This window comes from Ischnura elegans, chromosome 6, assembly GCF_921293095.1.
Source record: "Ischnura elegans chromosome 6, ioIscEleg1.1, whole genome shotgun sequence".
Classification (NCBI taxonomy): domain Eukaryota; kingdom Metazoa; phylum Arthropoda; class Insecta; order Odonata; family Coenagrionidae; genus Ischnura; species Ischnura elegans.
In genome coordinates this window covers 7,761,154-7,784,555 of record NC_060251.1, presented here as the reverse complement: position 1 = coordinate 7,784,555, position 23,402 = coordinate 7,761,154, and the positions used below count along the sequence as shown (strand labels likewise).

Genomic DNA, 23,402 nt, shown 5'->3' with positions numbered 1-23,402 from the left:
GTCGGCATCCCTGGGCCGGAGGATAAGTGCTTATTATACTAACTTACTAGTGGCTATCCCGTTGTCACTAGTTAAAATAGTAGAAATTATGAGGTCCGAAGAATCGATTTTCCTCAGCCTTTGACTTCAGCATCGCTTCTTATTACTTTGCATGGGGCGAAAATTCACGTCCATATGCCGTAGGTTGATTTTTTCGGAAATTTGTTCTTAATATGGCGTGCCTTTAATTACTTACGGTCATTACGGACTATTTGTGAGAATTTGTGCCGTACTTTGATGTTCTATTTTTAGCCCCTTGCTAAACCTTTCTCCATCTTTAATCTCATCGTCCTCATATCTTGACTTTTTCCTTTAATCTCCCGGTTTCCTTGCTTCCTAACTCTGTTTACGCTTCCATCCATCCAGGTCGACTTAGAAGCAAGCCCCTCCCATACAGTTAATTGAGCGATCACAGTCCCTTCTAATAAGACCTTCTCTATTTTTATTCCTCCTCAGCTCTCCTACTTCTCTACCCACGCCTGCGACATCCCTTAATTATTGAGTTTCTCCTATTTTTTTAATCCTTCCCGGCCTCCTATTCATTTCATCTCAGTCGTCCAAGAGTTGGTCCAAATTAACGCGGCTCAGCCTTGCTCTTCTTATTTATTTTATTGATATAATTTAGACAGCGTTTTTAAGGAGCTCTCTTTGTACCGTTACCTTGGTTCTGACCATCGCTTTCCTCAAGCCTTTTTTTAAGGAGGTTTCTGAGTGTAATAGGAATGTCTGAGTTATGTTTGCCCAACTTTACCACCAGCGCCCCTCCTAATTCCCTCACCTCCTCCTACTCTTCACTTAACTCCTTCCAACTTGTCCTCAACTTCCCAACCGACGTCCTCAATCTGAATAAGCGATCCAGAGGTGAGATATTACTCCTCATCTTGTTCCGAGATATATTCCATATTTTACGATCCCAATTCCCGGAAAAGAGTCGTTGATGCGTTGATGAAAGTTACTCTGGGAAAGCAGCGAAAGCAGCGGGTTGGCGGTAGGTGGCAAGAATAATATTTTTTCAAGTTAATTCCTACCAGTAAATTTAGATTTGCATGAACCATTTTACGAACCACCCCAGTCTCACACCTCTCCACAAATTGATCTTCTCCACTTGATTGAGTTGGGACCACCCAAGAGTTGACGCGGCGACATAGCCCAAAAGTTTTTATTCATAATGACGAGCACCCGCGAAAGTTTTAACGAAGTTTTTGGTCTTCTCCCGTCAACTGCTCAGCCATCTCTTCTCTCTCTAGCCTCTTGTCTTCCATCTTATCTCTCATTTCTATTCCTGCACATATAATTTTTTTTCCATTTCACGGTTTTTAGCATCCCCTGCCCACTCAGTGCTCGATCTGTACAAATACTGTCCTCCATTTATCGTCTAGAAGATTCCTCTCCTCTCCCGCCGTGTCTAAAACCTCGTCATTCTTTTTCATACCCGTCCACTTCACTTTCTTCATTCTTATCCGCGGCTCCAGTACCGCGAAAGCCTCCAGCCTGTTCCCGTCTCCCTTCCTTGAGTCCACTCTTAAGCACTACACTCCCAGTTCTGACTCTGCACTAGTATTTTCTCTTGCATTGCGATCGTCTCATTAGCTGTTTCCTTTTCATTAACATCTCCTCTGCTAAAGGTGCTCTCTTCCTTATATGCCTACTATTGTGTACCTTTTACTTTAATGCGCTGCCCAAGTAGTTGAATTGCTCGACCTAATCCAAATTTTGTCCATCTACCTATATGTTTAACCTTAGGTTCCTTGATCCAAAAGCTTAAAAAATGGCGTTACCTTGGTCTTCTTGTGACTAGTCTTAATGCCACATTCTTAGCACAGTATACACTACGCATTAATGAAACTGACTTATGGCTTATGACTTATGGCTTATGACTTATGGCCATGGCTTGCTCGAACCTCCTTGATTTGAGCAACAATCCAATTCCTTGTTCATACCGATACACCGCTCCGTCTACGTTTCATTTACCATATTCTCCTCTTCCGTATTTTATCATAAAATTAGTGAAACCGTGTTGGTTGGATGCTCGGCACCCGTGAAAGGTTTAGAGAAAGATCGACCTCACTTTCATCTCTGAGGCTTCTCAGCAGTATTTTTATTTTTTATCGATTTATTTGCCCTTTTTTTGGTGTCCAGTATCTTAACTGATTGCGATGTTCACCTTAGGATTTAATTAGTGTTTTCCAAGTTAATTAAGGTAATTAAATGAACGTAAGATTAATAAACGTAATTAAATGGGAGGCTCCTGAATATTCGAAATATATGTATATTTCAAGATGGAATGGATGCTTATTTCATAAGAAATATCCCTACTACGAAGTGTAGACTTTTATAATGTCATTCTACCGATTAAGCGGTGTGATATTTGGTGATGCCATAGTCTTTTCTCGTCATCACACCAGTTGGACCTGTTATTAATTGCCAGCGTGAAAAAGGAAGAATATTTGAAATAGATAATACCTAAATGGTACAACGCATAAAATACTTTTTTCCAAATTCGATTAATTAATTATATTAAACGATTAAAAATTGTAATCCTTTATTATCTCACTATCACTATTTTATTTCATCCGATTTATAAATAATCATCTATCAGTTGTCAAAGATTAAATTCTTGAGCCTGGGAATAATATGTTCATGTTTTTCGAAGGATATCATTACACTCATGATAATAATCTATGCGTCGCTTTCATTTTTCTTTTGACATAATTTTGAATGAGCCATTTTGGGAATTTAGCTCGTAAGAGTTTATTGGCTCAGCCAATGTCTTATAGCCTTTCAACTCTCTTCTTGTAATCCAATATATTTTCCTACGATCTATTATCCTTTCTTCCTACACCTTTCTCTATTACGCCTAATCGATAGACTTTCGAAATCAATGACGCAGACGCAATTCAGGAACGGATGTTTGTGCAAGGAACCGAGCAACCAAAGGCATCTGCGCTTTGATCCGGTTTCCCTTTCATAGTTCACCACTGTTGAGCATCGCTTTCCGTCTAATTTCACCCTTTCTTAATTTCTTCATCGAATATCTTCTCTTCCCTGCCTCCCTGTAAACGCTCGATGGAGCATAAAAGTTGCTGATATCAATGGACTGCGATTCCGGCGTCTTTTTTTGCTCTTATATTAAAATTCGCCGTTCGACCGGAAAATTGGCAAGAGATTGCAATGAGTTCGTGGGAGAGCTAAGGAGGGCGGAGGACGTTTATGAATGGAGGTTGGGGGAGCCACGCACTCTCTCACAAAGCAATCTCAATCCAACTTCCCCCGTGAGTAAATGGAATCATTCGACTTGAAGATGCATATACCGAATATGAGCGGAACGTCCCAATGCTTCATTCCTCTTTTGACTCCCCCCCCCCTGCACCCACCCACAATATCAATTATGATGTGCTCCAACACTCTGTGCTTAGATTGTTTTTGTTGAATTACTGCTTTTTAAATATTCTTTCTCTTCAGTGGCGCCGACTCCGTGGGGCCTGAGGGGGCCCAAGTCACCTCAAAAATTCGTTACGGGAGTGAGGAAAAAATGTGTCAGGCTTGTCGATTTTCCCCGGAGTGTGCAAATATCGAGATTCGAGTTATCAAGGTTTTAATGTTGATCGTATGACTCTTTTAAAATGCTTAAAAGCTTAAAAATCACTACTTTTAAAACATTTCCCGGGGCAAGATCCCCGGTTTGAGCCCCCCCAATATTTTTTGTAAGTCGGCATCCCTGTTTCTCTTTTTATATTCGCTAATACCTTTGATACTCGGGATCCTATGTTTTACATTACGGTATTTATTTTATAAAGTTCCAACTTCTTATAAATAGAGCGATTAAAGCCATCAGTTAACTATAACAGGATGTTTATAAATCAGGGCTATTAGTGTGCCAGGGATTTTTAGCAACGTGCTTGAGCATCCATGCCAAATGTTGAGCTGAGCGTAAATTTGCTCATTCCGAAGCCTCATTTATTGTAGTACTTGCTTAAGTTTTGAAGTTCATTGCGTGTGACTGTTAAATTAATGTGATCTCGTGCGACTATTTCGTGCCTGTTCTGAATCCATGGGGGACATACCTAATTTAAAAGTTTCAGCTATGAAATATTTTAGGAAATTCTTCCATTATCAAGAGGTTTGAGTAGCCGTTGGACATTTTCATGTATTCGAAGCTTCCGTTTTTATTCACGGTCGCAATTGCAAAGCTCGGATAAAAAAATACTATCCGGCCACGTTGAAGGAAGGCATTCTGCGTTGCGGTCCATTTGGCTCTGTTTGCTTTATTTGTCTCCGCATCCCCTTTTAAAGTGTTTGGTGGATGATCGAAATTCGGAATCTTCGAAGGGAAGAGTTTTGCGGTCTTATAATAGATTCTAACGGAGTAGGGATCACACATTTTTTTACCACCAGCGGTTCTTTGGTATCTTTGGTTAGAGTTGGGATAATGAATGGCTATGGATTTACAAGTCCTTCACCCTATTCGACTGCTCTTATTTCATTTAAAAAAGCTAAATATTCTCTTTAAACGTATGTCCGTCTAATTTTAGGGATATAATTTTATTATATCATTTTTGGCCAATTGCATAAGTTATGTTTTTCCTGAACTAAAGCGCCCATATTTTAAGTTGAGTTAGTGATCCACAAATGAGATAATCCTAAAAGAATTTTTCCTCTTGCCAGCATATAAATCGTGTTATTACAAAATCTTTCACGTATAATATAGTATAAATTTTATTCAAATAACTATAACATTTTGTTAAAACTACAAAAAATATTTGATTGCTCACAAAGATTGTTTTTTGATATTTGAAGAGTCAGATCACCCTCTCTCTCTCTCAGGAGAAAGATGATCTAAAATTTACCTGAGTATATTCACCATTGTAGGTAAATGTTTCAAAGTTTTTTTCGAGAAAAATGGGCCACAGTATTTTTTCATTTTTTTCCAAATAAAACAAATACGCTTGTAGTCCGTGGTAGATTCTTGGCTATTCCCATAGCTGGTTAATATTCCCGAAAATGGGGAAGATGGAATGAAGCCACCCAGCGAACATAACGAAGGTTTTTGAGAACCCCTTGCACCCGAGATCTCAGGGTCCTGTGTTCCCTAGTTGCTAAGATCTCATGTTCCAGTGGAATAGTGAATCATATGTATGACTTGCAGTCTACCTGCTGGTATAATAAAACTCGCAATAGAAAAAAAATCGTAATATTTTTGGCCATTACACAATATCTCGCTCGTCCAACTATAAAAATTATTATTATTTTTAGAATTTACCCTTTAATTTGGGATATAATTATGTCTCTATATCTTCGAGCTATTTAGAACGTATAAGAGAAGAATTACGTAAATGTATTAATGTTAGCAGATAATAAGGTGGAGTAGAGAGCTGCATTTAATCAATCTTCGGATTTTTGTCTTTTGGTGAAGCCGTTACTTACGTATATCTTGTGTGTGATTTAGAGCTACCTAAATTTGGATGTTAATGTGTAGCTTTTGGGTTAAAGATAAAATGACACAGTGTATAAACTGCTTGACGACCTTATTTACCAGGATTTTACGGGCAATCACAAAGAACTGCGAAAACGGCTGAAGAGTGCAAAAGTAATTTCAATTCGCTCGACCTGACTCCTCGTGTATTACGTGATAATCAGTTCATGATCTTATCTTCAACATCCAAACAGGAATCGAAAATATAGGGTGTGAACTATCGATTTCATTTTTGTAAACATTAGAATAAAAAAAGTTGAAATATTACCATGTTGGCCTATGAATCTATAAAATAATAGCAATTAATTGCATTAATTTGGTAATTAATTTACATTTTCTTAAAAACGAATGTATTTTAACCATTCAACAAGGTGTAGTAAAATGAAATTGGAAGTCAGTATGTATAAATGATATAGGATTTTAAAAAAATAGTATAAGAATATAGAATTCGTTTAGTAGAGATAGAGTAGGAATTTGGTACTGTAGAAATTTGTATGAAGGTAATTGTGTACTCCAAACAGATGAAGAGGTTGTCACGATTGTGTTTTCTATGAGTTAATGAAAAGTACAAGAAGCGTGATGAGTGAGCCGAGAAGTGCTTGGTACTCTTAGTCCTCTAGTATTTCTCTAGCAGCTCCCTACCTCCCCCCCTCTCTCTCTCTGTACTTTCTAAGCATGAATTTTTTTTCTCACCATCATCCCTGGATACCTCCTTGACTCCTTTGAGAAACACATACGTTGATTTCTGAGTTTTCTATTTTCCGTGTGGATGGCGTTAGTGTGTACGGATAAAAATTAAGCCCTCTTGTCCGAGTTAGAAGGAGAACTTGTTTTTTTCTTGTTCCATTTGTTTTTTGCATGTATTAAGTTCTCATTTTGTGATGCAAGCAGTGTTGAAGCTATTCACATAAACATTCTCCTTTGTCTTACTTCTTTGAATTAAGAGCACAGGTTCCGTGAACATTACTTGCTGCTGCATTTCTTTCGGAAGAGATTTTATATCAGTAATATGGCGTATTAGAGTCTTTTCTTTTGAGATACGCTTGTTGAGATGCATCTCGGGATACTCTCTTTTCAGTTAATGTTTTTATTACTCGCGTAATGAATACATTTTTTTCGTTACTGCCATCCTGCGTGGCTTTTATTGCAGCTCACTGGCTCGAACTCTGAATAAGGATCATATATATATGACTAATTCCGGTTTGTCTGAATCAAAAGGAAGTGTTTTTATGAAAGAAGCTTTTTATAAAAAATATTCATTTCTAGGAATAATGAAAAAAGTCATCTCTCGTAAATGTATGAAAAATTGTAAAAGTGTACGTGAGGATGATTCTCATATTTCAACGGGGTTACTCTAGCAAAATGGGACTGTTGCAAATTTTAAGAACATGGTCTGGGCTATAAAATGCTTCTGCGCTGCCGTATTCATAATGTAACTCACAACTTCAACATTAAATGTAGTATCTGTATCTGGGCGAAAGTCTTTTACGCACAAAGGAACTAATTGCATCAATAAATTATAAATGCTGTTGGTTTAATTTATGGATGAAAATTAAGCGTTGGTAAACGTAGACTTAGGGCTGTTATTCATTAATATACTGTCCTTGGTTCTTGCTGGTTGCAAGCGTGGAGAAATCTGTTAATGGTTTCCGGTCATGAGCGGTTTTGAATGAGGACCTTTAATAATTCTGCAGTTTACTATATAATTTAATATCTATTGATAGCAGTCAAAAATGTTACAACCGCTAATGATATATGGGTTTATAATCTATGAAGCTAGACAAAAGTAATATTGTGTACGTTGTCCTTACTTAAGTAAATTTTAAACGTTTTATGCTAAAATATTTAACTGACAGTACTGAAATAAAAATGACCTATTGTTAATGTAAACGATAGATTAAAATGTCTTATGATTAAATTACCGGCTAAATACGTTTGAATAGTAACAAATTTACTGTAGAGGAATAAAAATTTTTCTCTGAAATATCAGCTATTCGAGGAATTGAAGTATCAAACTGTTGGTTATATGCTCTAAGTATGCTTTATGTGGTAAGCTTTAAATTTATGTCTGGCAGACTCACGCTTACACTTATGTCATTGCAGTCATGCACTGCCTACTAAAAGTTGCAGACTGAGCATTTGGAATCATAGCTGCACTGAAAGTTGTCATAAATATACTCGACCTATTTTAAGTAAGGCATGGTGTCTGCATATTCCCTGTTTAGTTGCATGCTTCCCCCCACTCTCTTCCTGGCTTAGCACGCGCTCCTTCCGAAGCATTCGTCACCTCCGAATCAGATATATAAGTAGTTTCCTGTCCTCTGCAACCATTCTTTACTCTTCCTTTCCGTCCATTTAGCTTATCCATTCTTCACCATGCTCATGTCTTATAGGTTTGTTGTCTGAATATGATTTAATTAAATAGTAATCAGGGAGTAATTTTTAATTCGGTGAGAATCAATTTCGAAATTTAAATCCCTCGTGAGGTGCATTGGATTCTAATGGACTCTATATACTTCGTCAATTGTGATTTAATCCCGAGAGAGGGCACATGTGTTAAATTCACTTGAGTCTAGCTATAGATGCAAATCCGGGCTTATGTCTACTTACCAATTTGTCATTAATTTATTGTTTACGTTGCCCATCCATTATTTTTTTGTTTTAATTTTTGGGTAACTGGTTGAGGAAGAGGCGTTTTGATAACTGAATGTTTTTAATTTTGTTCGTTAGTTTGCGTTCATTCTTTCACCCACGTCACAAAACCACATCAGATTGTATGCGTGTTGGAAATACCTCGCTATATCGTGCTTGCCAAGCGTCTGTCATGTAGGAATCCTGGGAGCTATACCGCTCCGCATTGCAAGAGTGTTGGTTAATAAGCATAAGCAGTAGGCGTATATATATGTAGTGCGGGTGGTTGGGTGGCCAGGCGCAGATCATCCATCTCGCTGCGGTGCTTGCTCGCTCTTCACTCAAGTGACGTGCTAATGCGGCTTCGAGAGCAATCCACCTTATCCCCCCTTAATACGGCGGGTTATTCTCCAAGTGATAGTCAATGCAATAACTCCATCACTGGGTACCTATTGAGGATTAACGACTGGTATGATTCAATGATTCCGGATGAGGGAATACTTCTCGCCCATCCCACGAGAGAAGCCCATGAGAATACTCCCATAGCTGCCAGTATTCAGGGTGCATTTAGTATACTCCATTTGATTTAGTTGAGCTACAATAGTTTTTATTCATCGCCATCCACGCTTAAAACAGGAAGTGTTTTGAACTCCATCTTCACGGAGGGGTTTTGAAATCATCTGCGATCGTAAATTGCTTAATGCCGACCAATGCTCCATAAATTCTGTTCTGCATTCCGTTTTCCCCTAATATAATCCTACCCTTTTCGGTTTTACCATCTTATAAGTACTCTTTTATCATCGTATTCTGAGTTTGATTTTAAACGTGAGTGGTTAGTTGCTATGTGTATTTCCCTAAATATATAACTAACCTTACGGCATGCGTACTAAAATATTCAACCACAGATTAGCGAGGTGTCTATTTTATAGCTATCTCCAGTAATTTAAACTCTGTTCATTTCCCCAGTCTATCATCTATTTGGGCTATGTATAGCTTTAAAATTTCTCCATTCCTATCATTTAAATTTCATTCTAACTTTCCTCTAATCTATCCTAACATTTAAATGTTCTTCCAATCATGTTGTTCATTATTTCTTCCTTACTATACAGTTATACTTGTACTCTTCATAATATCCTCAAATTTAAGTTGAAGTGTGTATTTATCTTCTCTTGCAAGCACTTGAATAAAGCTATTAGTGGTGGATGAATTCTTTTGTTTAGGAAGCATACTGACTAAAGAAGCAAGAAATAAATTATCAGCAGAACAGCCTAGGTGAAGAGAGCGTTCCACCCAAAGATAGTTACTTTCAGCGGGAAATTCAAACATAGAATTAAGGAAACAGTTTATTAGAACTTACATTTGGAGTATGCTTTTCTACGGAAGTGAGGCATGGACAGTGATAGCCGCGGAGGAATCAAAAGGTAGCGCTTCAGAAGAATGTTCGGGATCACATGGATCGACTGGGTAAGAAATGAGAATAAGGAAGTCCTAAGAAGAGTAGGAGAGAAAAGAAGCCTTTCGAAAACCTTGATTAGAAGACGGAACCATCTTATAGGCCATATCTTGAGACATGATGGCTTGGTGAAGACAATCGTGGGAGAAGTAGATGGCAAGAACGGAAAAGAAATACCTCGAATGAAATATATTATATTGCTTAAGAAGGTTGTGAAAGAAAATGAATACGCAGGTCTGGAATGTTAGCTGTCAGGAGATTTAAATGGAGACCTTTGTCAAACCCCTCTTAGGGTTGTTGATCAAAATTACCCATCCTTGTGTATGGGAATACTTTTTGTATTTATTTTTGCTTATTTCTCAGTATTTCGATAATGTCGGGATAACTATTATCTCTCCATACAAGAAGCATCGTCTTGAACATTTCATTTATCTTATTGTTAGTACCTTGATATATATGAGAGAATGTTTTCTACTGATGTACTGTTGAATACCTTACTCGTAATTCGTGCATATGAGAATGATTCAATGGAGACTGAATTTTAGTTACGCATCGATTGTTAGTGATTTATTATAGAGTTAATTATGCATATAAAACGAAGTCATAAATAGTGCTAGTTACACCATTTATAACTCAGAAACGGCTGTACCGATTATGATGATATTTGGTTTTTTAGATTCGTAGCCCCGGATAACCAAATAAACATTAACAAATAGTAAAAGTTTAAGAAAAATTGATCTTGATGTTAGGGGTATATTTTTAGGAGTTGTTAACACTGCAAGAGCTTCAACTTGGTCGGCAAAAGATAATTTGTTTTTATGTTTTTACCAATTTAATGTCTGAGATTCGTAACAATATTAAGAAAATTTTAATAGTTACATAATATTAAAGTAATATTAAAATCATTGAATTCGAGCTTGGACCAGCTCGAATTAAGTCATCAACAAAGACGTCACTTCCTTGTGTGTAAAAAATCTCCAAGCAATTGTTGACTATCGGTAATGGCTGTGCTCCTGTCAACAAATCGAACAGATTGATTTCATCACCTCAGAATTTTTGCAATTTCGTGTCATTGAAAGTTGAGCTTATCAAAAAGTGTTTCTGAACATGATTTATAACCACTAAATTCATATATTTTTGAGTGAGCGAAAAACTATGAAGGCTAAGAACGAAGATATGGATGACTTAAAATTCGTTATTCAGAATAAAATCGTTGGCAGCCTGTATTCGCTAAATTTATTGTCTGTATAGCAAACGAATACGAAGTCACCAATTATCCATCTGAATGTTTAAATTTTTTGAATGTGCCGCCGCATAATTTACAGCTGAAGGTAGGCTCGGTGTTCATGATGCTTCGAAACCAAATATATGCAATGGAAAGTGTTTGGTGACGAAGAAAACTGATAGTCAATGTGATTCACGCGGCTATACCCAAAAGAAAATTCAAAAGTGAGGAAGTTCTCATTACGAGGATTCCCATGATCCTAACTAATTGAGTTGAAGGGAATGCAATACATATCTAATTCATGCTTCATTCGCGATGACGATTATCAAATCACAAGGTGAATGTTTGTGGTCTGAATCTAGAAAACCTGTTTTCCCTCATTGCCAAATATGCGTGGCATGTTAACGTGTTCGTAAACTAACCGATTTAATTTTTATTTCGCCTGGTAACAAAGAAACTTATGTATCGGAAGGTACTTGAATCAAGAGAAAAAACCGCAAGGTTACGCGACAGACTTGGGGCTAAAATTTCTTTTTATTAAAAGCACATATAGGCTAACAACTGAATGCATAAAAATTTAACTTGATATAAGTACTTCTTTTTGAGAACACAGTGTCTAAAATTTCCTAAGTTAATGCCTAAAAAAAAAGAAAATTCATTGAAAAAATCCCCTCATTACGAAAAAATTGATGTCACACCGGGCTGTCCTACGTAGATTGAATAGAGAAACTGTCTTTCTGCCAAGGCATTGTAATACTTATATTTCTAGTTTTGTTGATTTTTTCTTATTTTATTATTATTATTAAGAAATTATGAAAATGAGTTCATCCGCTGTATTAATTTTATAAAATTCAGCATACTCTAGATTTCAGTATTTTTGGAGCAAAAGTATTTTTATGCTCTTGATGTAGATTCATTTAGGTGGTATTTCAACTAAAGATATGAGCTAAAATGAAAATTATAACTTTTTCATACCCATCCTCCTTCTCGTTTCCCTGATATTGCATTATATCTCGGTAGATGTCCTCGTTTCTCGTCCTTTGTGAGTTTCCATGATGACCTTGCCATCGCCAACCTATTCCAGCCCCGCATTGTTGCGCAACTTCTCCCACTTTATTCAAATGTGGGATTCTCTCCCAGCGAAATGTCATCACCGTTCTTGCCACTTCTGATGTATGCTGGGAATAATGAGTCATTGCCTGTATTTTTATGTCCTCTCTCTCGAAGAGTTTGCTTCGAGCAAGCGAGAGTAATTGATTCCAATTCCAGCTTGTAAGTGCACTTTATACCCTCGCATATTACGCACGTGTCTGTTTTCGTGGAGCGAGTATTTCGTTTATTCAGTTCCATTTATGTACACATTCTCCTTTTTGTTGCCTTTCAAAGCTTTTTTGTTCACTGTTCACTTTTATTAAATTGCTTGACTTTTCACGCTCAAAAGTAACAAAAACACAGTCATTGAAATGCCCTATTTTAACTCACTCCATGTTGAAACTTCACACTTCATCGTAGCAGCGAGGAACTTTTTGATTTATCAGGCAATGTGTGGATATACTCATCCTTGCTTTCAACTATCACAGTGAAGGAATGGAATTCATATGATACTAATTTAATTTCTTGGTGGATTTCGTCGATTGATATGCAAAAATATAGCTTTTTTCTCATGAAAAACATAATTACGGCCAAAAATAGTATCTTTTTGTTTTTAAAGAAATTTTTTCTGCTCATTAAGGAGAAAATAAACCTTAGTTGAAGTTGATGATATTTATTATTTATAATTACTTATTTATGTTTCTTTTCTTAAATGTAAAGATTGATTAAAGAATTAGCGCATGTAAGAATTGTATTATAGATGCATGTTTTAGGGTATATTACTGGATCTGGCATGTCTTTATGAAACCCTTTTGTGCTGAAGCTAATGAAAATTTTAGCATTCCAGAATGAATCTTTTATTACCAAAATTTATCCGTAATTGATATTTATGAAGCCCAAAATTTTTTATTTTCCCTTGAGTTTTATTTCTGTCGTAAATTTATCTAGTTTGCTCTTAACCTATATTGAAAGGAAATTCTTAAGTACTTTAAGGACTGATTGAGATAATGGTTTACATAATGTCAGTTATTTAGAAAATGCAATATAATCTTTGATATTTACTAGAGGTTTTGTATTGCTGAACATTTAAATATTTATCGTCGGTTTTGAAATTGAACTCAAATTTAGGGTTTAAATAAAATCTGCGCTCAATCAAGTTATCTTCGTTGTCGATCTCTATAGACTCTCCCATTGGGCCAGTTGCATGATTTTTTTTTACTTTGGTATATGAAAATATGATCAAATTGAGATGTGACAAAATAGTCCAGGTATTTTTTCAATGCGCCGTTATTAAGTAATCAGCGCTCAAAAATTCGATTTTTGAAAGTCATTTCAAACGGGCCACTTCTCCCGCCAACCGGATGTGACGAAACACCACTCGACGGAGGACAGCAATACGTTTGAGTTCTGGTGTAACGTTGGAAATGTTGGAAATTCATCCATTCTACATAGTTTTTTGGTGCCTACGAGAAGTATGGCTCAATCCAGCAAGTCTTATAGATACTGTTTCGTCCCGCACTGCCAGAGTACGACTAATAGGAACCCAGAAAAATTATTTTTTAATGGTCCTACGGATCCCGAACTGCGTAAGAAGTGGTTCACGGCGGCACGAAGAGATAAAATGCTCGGACCGAAAACCACTTTCTCTTGCTGCGAAGACCACTTCAATGTGAGTACCAGTGTTAAGATAAGTATGCTATATCGCAATTGTCTTTTGCGTCTTTTCTTATAAGACATTCGCCGGCAGAAATGGGAGGTGCATTTTTCTTGATAACATAGACGTTGCTTTCTGTTAATATGCATTTCATTTACGAAAATTTTCTTTTAAATAGGTCACTGATGACGTCGAAAATATACTTGAGTATAGAATGGGAATGGTCTCAAAACTCTATCTGAAAAAGGGAGTCATTCCGCACATTTTCAGTTGTCAGAAAGATAGAGAGAGAAGCCATATCAGGCCCCAGCGAGCTGCAACTGTGAAGAGGCAGCGAATAAGTTTAGTGGCCGATGCCATGGAAGAGTGTCAGGAAATGGAACGGGTCAATGAATGCCTGAATGAAAGCCTTGGATCGACGGAATATCCTCTTCCATTGCCAAATACTCCTGAGGATACACCTGGAATAAGCTGTGGCGAGAACAGTAAAGAAGAGAACTGCTCAAAAAATATTTCCGTGCAGGTACTTAGATTAATAATTATTATTATTTACGAGCTGGCACTTTTGCATGTTCATTTACAAGAACCAGAATAAGCTGTCATATTTAAATACAGAAATTACATAATCACTGTTTTTGTAATGATAAATTAGGATTTTGTAAGTAGCTAAATCAACATCCTTGGAGGGTTTAATGTTTATGTTTTTGGGGGAATGGTCAGGGTCACAGTCCAACAAAGTATCTGAGGAAATACAGCAGGAGACTTTAATAATAATATACTTACTCTATGCTTGAAGGGAGTCTAAAAAAGCTTAATCCAAGCGTGATCCAACGGTATGAAAACTAGTATTAAATTGAGTGAGGCCTTGAAAGGTAAAGCAATAATAGCCCTTGCTTTGGCTAAGAGTGGTGCTGCATTTAATAGTTGTTCATCAGTAGAAAAAAACTCTGAACAGTATTGAAATAAGATTGTACCCACTATTAATAACAGAATTTGTAAATTGAGAGAGGTGATAATATTTTCAGTGGAATTCATAAATTGCAGTGGGATTCATAAATTTCAAGAATCCTCCCTTCAATTTTTTTATTTTCTCAGGAACAATTTGCCATAGTTAATGTATAAGGTGAATATGTAGAGAAATAATTGTAAATATTGAATGATAGACAAACTCTGGTGTAGGAATGATGAGAAGATTTCCTTAGCTTCCGAAATCATATCACAGTGCATGATATGGTTTTGACTAGTTCCGCTAGAAATTGTTCCTTGGGTTTTTGACTTGCAGTAAAGTTTGCAGCAGCATCCTATTAGTTCTCTTATCCACTGTTTGTTTTTAGGGAATTTTTATACATGACTATACATAACCACCATTGTATGTGCAAGATGGAAGATTTTAATTTGGGGATTTAGTGACGGATGTCATCAATTTGGGGATAAATAAATGGATGCATGTTATATTCTTTAAATTAGACTATATCAAGTACTAATCCATCTTTGAATTTTCATTTACTTTAGGTTAACACAATGTTAAAAAATGTGAGAAGCAAGGGTGTTCAATGTTCTCCGAGAACAGTATCTAACAGTACGTCACCTCTGAAGTTGCCTAAGCAACCAAAGAAGGCAGTGGAAGACATGGAGCTCAGTGCTGAGGCATCATCATCTTCTGAAGAAGAAATGCAAGCCCCTTCAGATGACTCGTATGAATTTGGGGAAGAAGATATCCTTGATTCATTTCCATTGGGTGGTGTGATGGATGTATCATCAGCCATCATCAAAAGGATAAAAGCTTATCCTAGACTTTATATAGGTCTACCAGTGGATTCATACACAGTAATTGAAAAGTTGTGTGAATTCACTAAATGTAAAGAGGGAGAAATCGTGTTGACTCTAAAGAAAATAAGACTAAATGAACAATTTGAAGTCCTCGGGCATGACTTTGGCATTAGCAAGAGTCAGGCCAGTCGCATATTTGCAAAGATTCTGCCCCTAATTTATAGTTACTTGAGAGGACTTATTATTTGGCCTTCCTCATTTGATATAAAAATGAATCTCCCCATTCCATTTCGGGCTAGATATGCCAAGGTGGAATCAATAATTGATTGTTTTGAAGTAGAGATTGAAAAGCCATCGAATCCTTTGTCTCAGGCCCTTACATGGTCCGAGTACAAAAAGTGTAATACACTAAAGTACTTAGTTTCATGTACTCCAGATGGCCTAGTTAATTTTGTATCAAAAGGTTATGGAGGTCGTGCCAGTGATGCAGCCATAGTTGAGGATTGTGGGTTCCTTGAAGTTCTCCCATCAGGGGTATCAGTCATGGCAGATAGGGGGTTCAAGCACATAGATGGATTACTGACAAAGAAAGGTTGCCAGCTGGTAAGACCCCCTAGTGTTGCCTCAGGTGAGGTGCTAAACTCCATGCAGGTGAGGGAGACAAAGCAAATTGCTGCTTTGAGAATACATGTGGAGCGAGTTATTAGCAGATTAAGGGAATTCAGGTATCTTGTGCCCCATGCTTGCATATCTCACAATGCCATCAGCAAAACAGATATGGTTGTTGCTGTGACATGTGGCATCATAAACTGTCAAGGAAGAATTGTGTAATGTCATTGAAATGTGCTCTGATCATCAAAATACTTCTGTCTTTGGCTACCTTCACTGATAGCGCATTATCCTTACAGATACCTTTGATATGTCTTTTTTCAATTTATTCTTATTGTATATTTTTGTATCTTGTAGCATTGTTACAAAGTTCAGTTGTTATACCTTATGATGTCTTGCCTAAAACATACAAAATGCTTCCCACTGCAGCTGCATATTTGACTATTTCCTTCCTTCAACTAAACAAATCAATGGCGTGAAGTAAGCAGCAGCACCATGACTGCTATTATTCTATGAAATATTTTATGAATAATTCAGATTCATATCCATATTGTACACATTATGATGCATTTTTAAGGTGTCACCGTAAGCTTTGAATTCTTTACAGTGACAATGAAGATATATATGGCCTTAACCCCTATGGTATTATCTACATGGTGTGACCATTCTGGATTGTCGTTAAGATGAAAGTCTCAGAATTTTATGTTAGTTGAGGGTTTCTTGAATTGCTGTCTTTTCCTTGTAATAGGCTTGATGAAGGAGAACAATTTTTGATAATAATTTGTGTATTAACTACTTCAACTGTATTTGGAGTCAGTTAGTTGCACACCACATGAACATCCCTATGACATATATGATGTACCCTCTTATTCCAATGATATTCACCAATACCAAAGGCATGAATTATCTCCTGAAAACAGTATGGGTTGGCAGGTTGAGGTATACTTTGATTGATCATTAAATGAGTCTTAAATTGTTAGGAATTGTACCAAGATTAAGACCTTGAGGGTCAGCACTTTTAATTTTCAGTGGTGGGGGAAAAAGAGAGTTACCAACAAATGGAGAATATTTTACAATTCTTACTTAAGAGAGAGAAGACATATAATACAGTGTAGAGACTTTCATTTGAAACCATACTCTTGAGCTTAAGAAATAAAATTTCATAGTAAGTGTAATCGAAAGCTTTAGATAGGTCAAAGGAAAATCAAAATTATCTTTTGAAACCCGTTTGAAAATGCCTCTGACTAGGTCCAACAATTATTGCAGTCACATTGGCAACCTATTTTAGGAGTAGAAGAAAAATTATAGATTTAAAGTACTCATAAAATATCTTTCTAATGTAAATGAACTGATTTAGTTGGCAGACAGTGGGGCAATGCATTGAATGTAATTCTTGATGGCAGTAATGGGGAGTTCAATATAGATAGGGAGACATAATAGAAAATTCATATATGTTCTCTTCCACTTCATTGCTTTAGGCAGTAAGATTAGGATTTCCGTTTGTCCTACTCCATAATCACTACTTCACTGTCATAGCTCTCTTCCAAGCATTGGTATAGACAAATAATACAAGGAAACATAAGAAATTTGTTAATATTCCTCTTTATAAAACCAACAGTAACACAAGTATCAAGTATGTAAGTAATCAAAATAAAGAATTGTACATTACAGGAAATATATTTTCCTTCCAAAACTTCATTGCATTATTAATCAATGCCATGCATTTATGCTGATCATAGTCAACAGACACTATTTCGACCTCCTGGCTATCCTCGAAGTCAGGTCTAGCAACACAAAAATACCCCTTCCTCCTACCAGTCATCAGCATTTGTAGCTGCATTTGGGCAAAATGCTGTTTTGCAGGGAAGAATGAACCATTGCATTGAACAATATATTTTGCATAGCTACTCAAGCTAATAGGGCACTTGAACTCAAATACATTGTTTTCATCAATGCCATCAGGTGATGCGCCCAAAACAGGATAATCTCCCCTTAAAAAGAGCCCACAGTCAGAGATTTTCACGCCTAATTTGCTCTCCACAACATTTTTTATAGCAACTTCTAAGTTCCTTCCTCGAGACATGGCCAAATTATCATCTATTCTATATGCCCCTAAAATGGTTTCAACCAGCACACCATCCTTGGTGTGGCAGTGGGCAGCTTCATGTAACTTAGAAGCAGTTATTCTCCCATATCTTAATGAGTGCCACATTTCTGAACTACCTTGCTGTTCAGTGTCCTTCTCTGCTGCAATAATATCTCTGTCTGTGACATTGTGACTGCAGTAGTCCACAAAATCATCTGCCCTTCGTGAGTTCACACTATAATGAAACCCTATCAACAACGAGTGCAGGGAGAGGCTCTCACCATGACTCTCATGAGACCTCACTATTTGTGAGCTTGGGTGGCTCAATTTGAGAGAGTCTACTACCCAGACGGCACAGGAAGTTTTCGTACCTAAATACGAGGGTGGACAATCAAGATACAAAAATCGCGCTTAGGAAGTTACTTAGAAGGTTTTGTTTCTTTATTTCCTTTAATGACGAAAAAAGATGCAAGAGGACTGGCAAATTCATATGCATCGATAAAATTGTATCTCATCGATAAAACTGTATTCGGTCTGGGACTATTTTCTTTCGCGGGTGGTGCCATCTGGTGCCATCGTGCCCTATCCTCCTAGAAAGATCACATGCCTTCACAAGCCGTTGGAGATCGCGTCGTTTACGTCACGTCTCACTACATTTCAGGGATTTTTGTGGTTAAGTTAGTGAAGAATAGAGTGTCTGGTAATGTGGAAGTTTCCCTTATTCTTTAATTTCATTCACTGGGCTTCAGAAACGTGTTTGTGAGATATTTTTGTTATAAATGCCTTTCGTGTGTGTATTGTCGGGATGTAATGGAAACTCCGGGACATATGGTTCAAGTTTTTAGCTCTCCAAAAGATCCTGAGTTGAAGAAGAAGTGCATTTGGGCGATAAGAAGAAAACATTTCACCCCTACGAAAAACTGTTAGGTATGTACTCTACCTCGCTGTAATTATTTGGATGTAATTTTAAGTCAGAAGTGGCTATTCAGTACTAAAAATGGTGATTCAAAATATTGTAGCAGCAATTCTTTTGAAAATTCTTGCATTTTAGTTGTCTTTTTTGTATCATTTCATACGGTAAACGTGTGGTTAAAGGAGAAACTAGGAATAAGCTGCCAAGTTTATAGGATCGAATATTGCTTCTTAGCTTGCCCTATGGTGTATTACACGTCGGCTTTCATCATTTCAAATTATCTTATGCTATAGTTTAAAACAATAAAAATATCAGGCATACAAATATTTACTATATTTACGAGCCTAGTAATTTGATTTCTCATGCAGAAATACCAAAAATTGGAAATGATTTGACCTAATAAGTTACATGGTATTTTATTATTTATTAATTTTAGGTGTGTGAGCTTCACATTGCACCATTGTGATATCAGAAAGTAATCTGTGGCCTTGGACGAGAAGACGAGGAGAAAATTCTTGCTGAATGGAAGGTGCCCAGATTGGAGGAAGGTACCATTCCCAGTGAGAAATGGATCATCGAATCTACGTCGAATCTTCGTCGATTCGACGTCTATAGATCGATATGTGGTCGACGTCGATTTTATTTGTTCAATCGACGATTTTTCGACGTGTTATTCTCATTGGTCAGCGGGGTCAGCGTGTTGATTGGCTGAGGGGAGGACTTAGTGATGTAGTTTTAATGTCTTAAAAATAACGGTGAGACGCTATTACAACATATGTGTCTTAAATAAGAAATATAAAATTAAATAATTATTTTATTTATCCATAAACATTAGTTTTAATCTCCGAGAACAATCTTTGATTCCTTTTAATTCTGTAACTTGACCGTTGAAGTTCGATTGCGTATAGCAGTTGGTTCAGTCTGGTTCAGTCAAGCTGTTAGTTAGTTAAAAATTGGTTAGTTCTTCGCAGTAAACTCGGAACAGAGACATTCGGCGCCGTATAGAAAATTTATTGTCGCATTTATTTTGCGCGACAAACTTTGCTAGCTCTAAATCCTGTTATTGGTATTTAAAATCCTTCTGAAACTTAATGAGCTTTTGGATTCGTATTAATCATCGAAAAAGGCATGCCATTCCGTCGCTTAGTAAAGACAAGCTTCGCTACGTCTTTCATACTTCGGAATCGGTCTGCTTTTGGACCACTGTATGACAGGTAGGATTAGCTTCCCCTATTGAATGTGTTCAAGATTTCCATTTTCACACATTTGCCACATACGCCGGACCTTCTATTTGCGTCCAAGTTCTTACTTCTTTCCTGCGTGGTATGCGATATGCACAAGCTTGGCTTTGTGACTACGTTTACCTCATTTCGATACCTTTATACTCACGTCATAGATGTCAACACCTCACATTTTTTCTCAAGGATTTCTGATTATTATTGAAGATGAATACGAAGGACTTAAGATTACAAATCACCATTATAAATTTATTTCAGCCTTCGTTTGTTTAGACTTTACGTGCTCGATTGAAATACGTCGTTGGCGCAGCAATAGATGCTCTTTATTAGCCGAAAAGATGTATATTTCCGTAATTATTAGTAGGAATCGCAGGTAAAAAGACGATATCTCGTCGACATAGAAAACTCGTCGATGGCGTCGACGTCGAAAATACGTCGATGGCGTCGACGTCGAAAATACGTCGATGGCGTCGACGTCGAAAACACGTCGATGGCTTCGACGTCGAAAACACGTCGATTTTCGGACCATATAGACATCGATCGATGTGTTACCATCGACGTTTTATCGATGAGTACTTCGACGTCGAATCGACGTAGATTCGATGATCCATTTCTCACTGGGATTGCTTCACTGTTACCTGTCGCCAAGAAGACAGACATTGTGGCAGAAGTGACATATTTGTGGATGTGGATTTGATTTGTGCAAGTTGGTGCAGTGATAGTGGACGTTCATCGGAGAAAGTATTGACGATAGTTTGTATGTATCGACCAGTCCTCTTTTAAATAATTTTCTATTCGAAAGAGAATAAGAGTAATTGTTTCGCTAAATTAGATGTGGGATAGAAGAGAAAATTGGAAATATTATTGTGGTTGACAATAGAAAATACATAATATATGTATTGTATTTCTGTGGGTTTTTTCTTTCCTGCCTCTTTAAAATTTCTTGCGGTGGTGACTTCATGCAAAGTAAGTATAAAATCGGAGGTGTGATCTAAGAGTGTGTGATTTGGCAGGACTTTCATATTTTTAATAGGTTGATACATTTACTGCAGTGACCTAGAGACTTTTACTCATCCCAAATAATTTTTCAAATACTTTAGCGCCTGATATGGGTAAGTTTTAGTAGCTGAGACTGAACTATACGTTAATTTTTGCTTGCATTTTGATGAATTCGATCATACTAATAGCAGATGTGTCAGCAATCCTGTTTCATCGGCAGTTTTTATTTAAAAATTTTATTTCGTCAGGCTTTAGGGTAAGCTTTTTAATGCTCGTGGGCTATGTGATGTCTTATTTAGTGTCAAAATTAATAAGAATTTACTCTCATTAACATCTCAAGGTTTCCAAGTAAGTACGAGCCACTTAACAATGCTGGATGCTGGTGGTGCGTGAATTAGCCGTGAGAATCTCATTTTTCGCAGAGTTATTTAAGTGGCCGAGTAAGTTTTGTAAGTTCTCAATGGGTAAATAATACTATATCATGAATTCTAATTACCATGAAAAACTCACAACCGACAAAAACTTTGTCGGTCGTGAGTCTTTCATGGTAATTAGAATTCATGATATGGTGTTATTTACCTATTGAGAACTTACAATTCATTCGTATCAAGGTTCTCGCTACGGTCGGTAGTTATCGATTGTGTTGCGTTCGATACATTTTTCGATCGTGCGAGTTACGATATAACTAATTTCGACCTAATCGATTGAGATTAGCCTGAGTGCCGTGTTCCTGCGCGCTATGTATCCAATCGTACGTGCTTAGTAGCGGGCATTCACATGCTGCGTACGCGCTTCGTCGACAGGCCGCGAATGGTATGTATCCATTGACGAAAAGCGACGGAGCAGCACAGTATCCCCTTAGTCAATGGGTACTATGTACATACGAATTAGATACGGAGGGTTCTGTGCCGTCTGGGTACAGATTTCACAAATAACTCTCTGTCTTCCTCTGAAACATTCAAAGCTACCGGCGCTCTCCCCATCTCATCTGCAGTTATAAACTTTTTTCCAGTTCCAATGGAGGAGAGCCTAGACTTCTTCCAATAACATTCTGTCGATGTTTTCGCAGGTTCCTCACTCCTTCGATGTAACCAAAATAACAAGGCCACAGCATGTTTACATCCTCCTAAAAATATAAAATGCTATGATGTATTTCGTCTGTGATACCCAATTTCAACGGGGCATCATGATTAAACGTTCATAATATTTCGTCGTGTTAAAAAAGTAATTTGAGCTGTATATTTGAATAACGACTGTTACTATATCACATGAATGCTCACCAGTAGATGCTGCACAGTCTTCACATTCTACGGCTAAAACCTTATCCTCGTCCTCATTAATTACAGCTTTAACTTTGTAACCGCTGCCCCTGAGTTTGTGCTCAGGTGTTACCTTTGCCTTGACTGTGCACATAGCTCCTTCTCTTCTTACTTGGACATAGCCCAGGGCATTATCGCCGTAAGATTCTCTTCCGGCTCTATAAAATAAGTTAATTTCACATTTTCAATTGACACAAATAAAATTAAGCAAGTAAAAGATTAAAAATGCAACATGAATCCTGCTTCTAAATAAGTGCAACACGCAGATAGTGTAAGCCAATGTACAGTTTAAATATACGTGTAAATGATGGTTATTTCACCACATCACGTATTAGCTTCGTATGATTATGAGAAAAAAACCAACCTTGCCGTTTTCATGCCACGTATTTCTGCTCCCACAAAATTCGAGTTCTGGCTCATGAACTCCGCTACCATTACAGCGTCAATAGCTGGTAGATTGTCTGATTGTCCTTTGGAAAATCCTGGAATCATTTCTTGGTAGGAGAATAAACACCTCGGATAATATGTGTTTATTAGTAATCGACTACTAAACAACGCAACTGGCCACAGCGAGCAGATATATTATAAAGATAGCGGAGATCGAGTGTTACGGGGGTTTTTCACGATATTTTCAAGTGGTTCTACGTCATCAGGGCCATCAGCCAATCAGACGCCTTAATTTTTTTTTACATATTTTAAGGCTAATATTTAGCTTTAATATTAATTTTTCGATTTTAATATCAACATTTTCGTATTCTACGGAAAAAAATGAAGGGAAACGATGTAAATCTGATACATAACAAATTTTATGCAACTGGCCCATTCATGTATAATTTTATCTGAAATGTTTTCTCCACAAATCTGGCTTCCCATTGTGGTATCCTTCAGGTTTTTGATAAAA

General features: G+C 37.1%; 2 protein-coding genes across 2 annotated transcripts; one reads left to right on the top strand and one right to left on the bottom strand.

Moving 5' to 3' along the window:
* Window positions 1-13,132: 13,132 nt before the first annotated feature.
* LOC124160260 lies at window positions 13,133-18,366 on the top strand. Its single transcript, XM_046536073.1, has 2 exons — window positions 13,133-14,090; window positions 15,080-18,366. The coding sequence occupies exons 1-2, from the start codon at window positions 13,782-13,784 to the stop codon at window positions 16,166-16,168; spliced, it is 1,398 nt and encodes a 465-aa protein (XP_046392029.1). The 5' UTR covers window positions 13,133-13,781; the 3' UTR covers window positions 16,169-18,366.
* LOC124160435 lies at window positions 17,592-23,164 on the bottom strand. Its single transcript, XM_046536288.1, has 4 exons — window positions 22,866-23,164; window positions 22,463-22,659; window positions 22,092-22,308; window positions 17,592-18,267 (listed from the first exon to the last, which is right to left on the bottom strand). The coding sequence occupies exons 1-4, from the start codon at window positions 22,991-22,993 to the stop codon at window positions 17,592-17,594; spliced, it is 1,218 nt and encodes a 405-aa protein (XP_046392244.1). The 5' UTR covers window positions 22,994-23,164.
* Between the last annotated feature and the right edge of the window lie 238 nt (window positions 23,165-23,402).

Excerpts from the sequence above, each read along its gene's own strand:
- LOC124160435 (XM_046536288.1), bottom strand. The coding sequence starts at position 22,993 with ATGATTCCAGGATTTTCCAAAGGACAATCAGACAATCTACCAGCTATT. Across the intron at positions 22,660-22,865 it reads CGTGGCATGAAAACGGCAAG|AGCCGGAAGAGAATCTTACG; the intron begins GTTGGTTTTTTT and ends CTTATTTTATAG. Across the intron at positions 18,268-22,091 it reads GTGAAATCTGTACCCAGACG|TGTGAACTCACGAAGGGCAG; the intron begins GCACAGAACCCT and ends GTTTCATTATAG.
- LOC124160260 (XM_046536073.1), top strand. The coding sequence starts at position 13,782 with ATGGGAATGGTCTCAAAACTCTATCTGAAAAAGGGAGTCATTCCGCAC. Across the intron at positions 14,091-15,079 it reads CAAAAAATATTTCCGTGCAG|GTTAACACAATGTTAAAAAA; the intron begins GTACTTAGATTA and ends CATTTACTTTAG.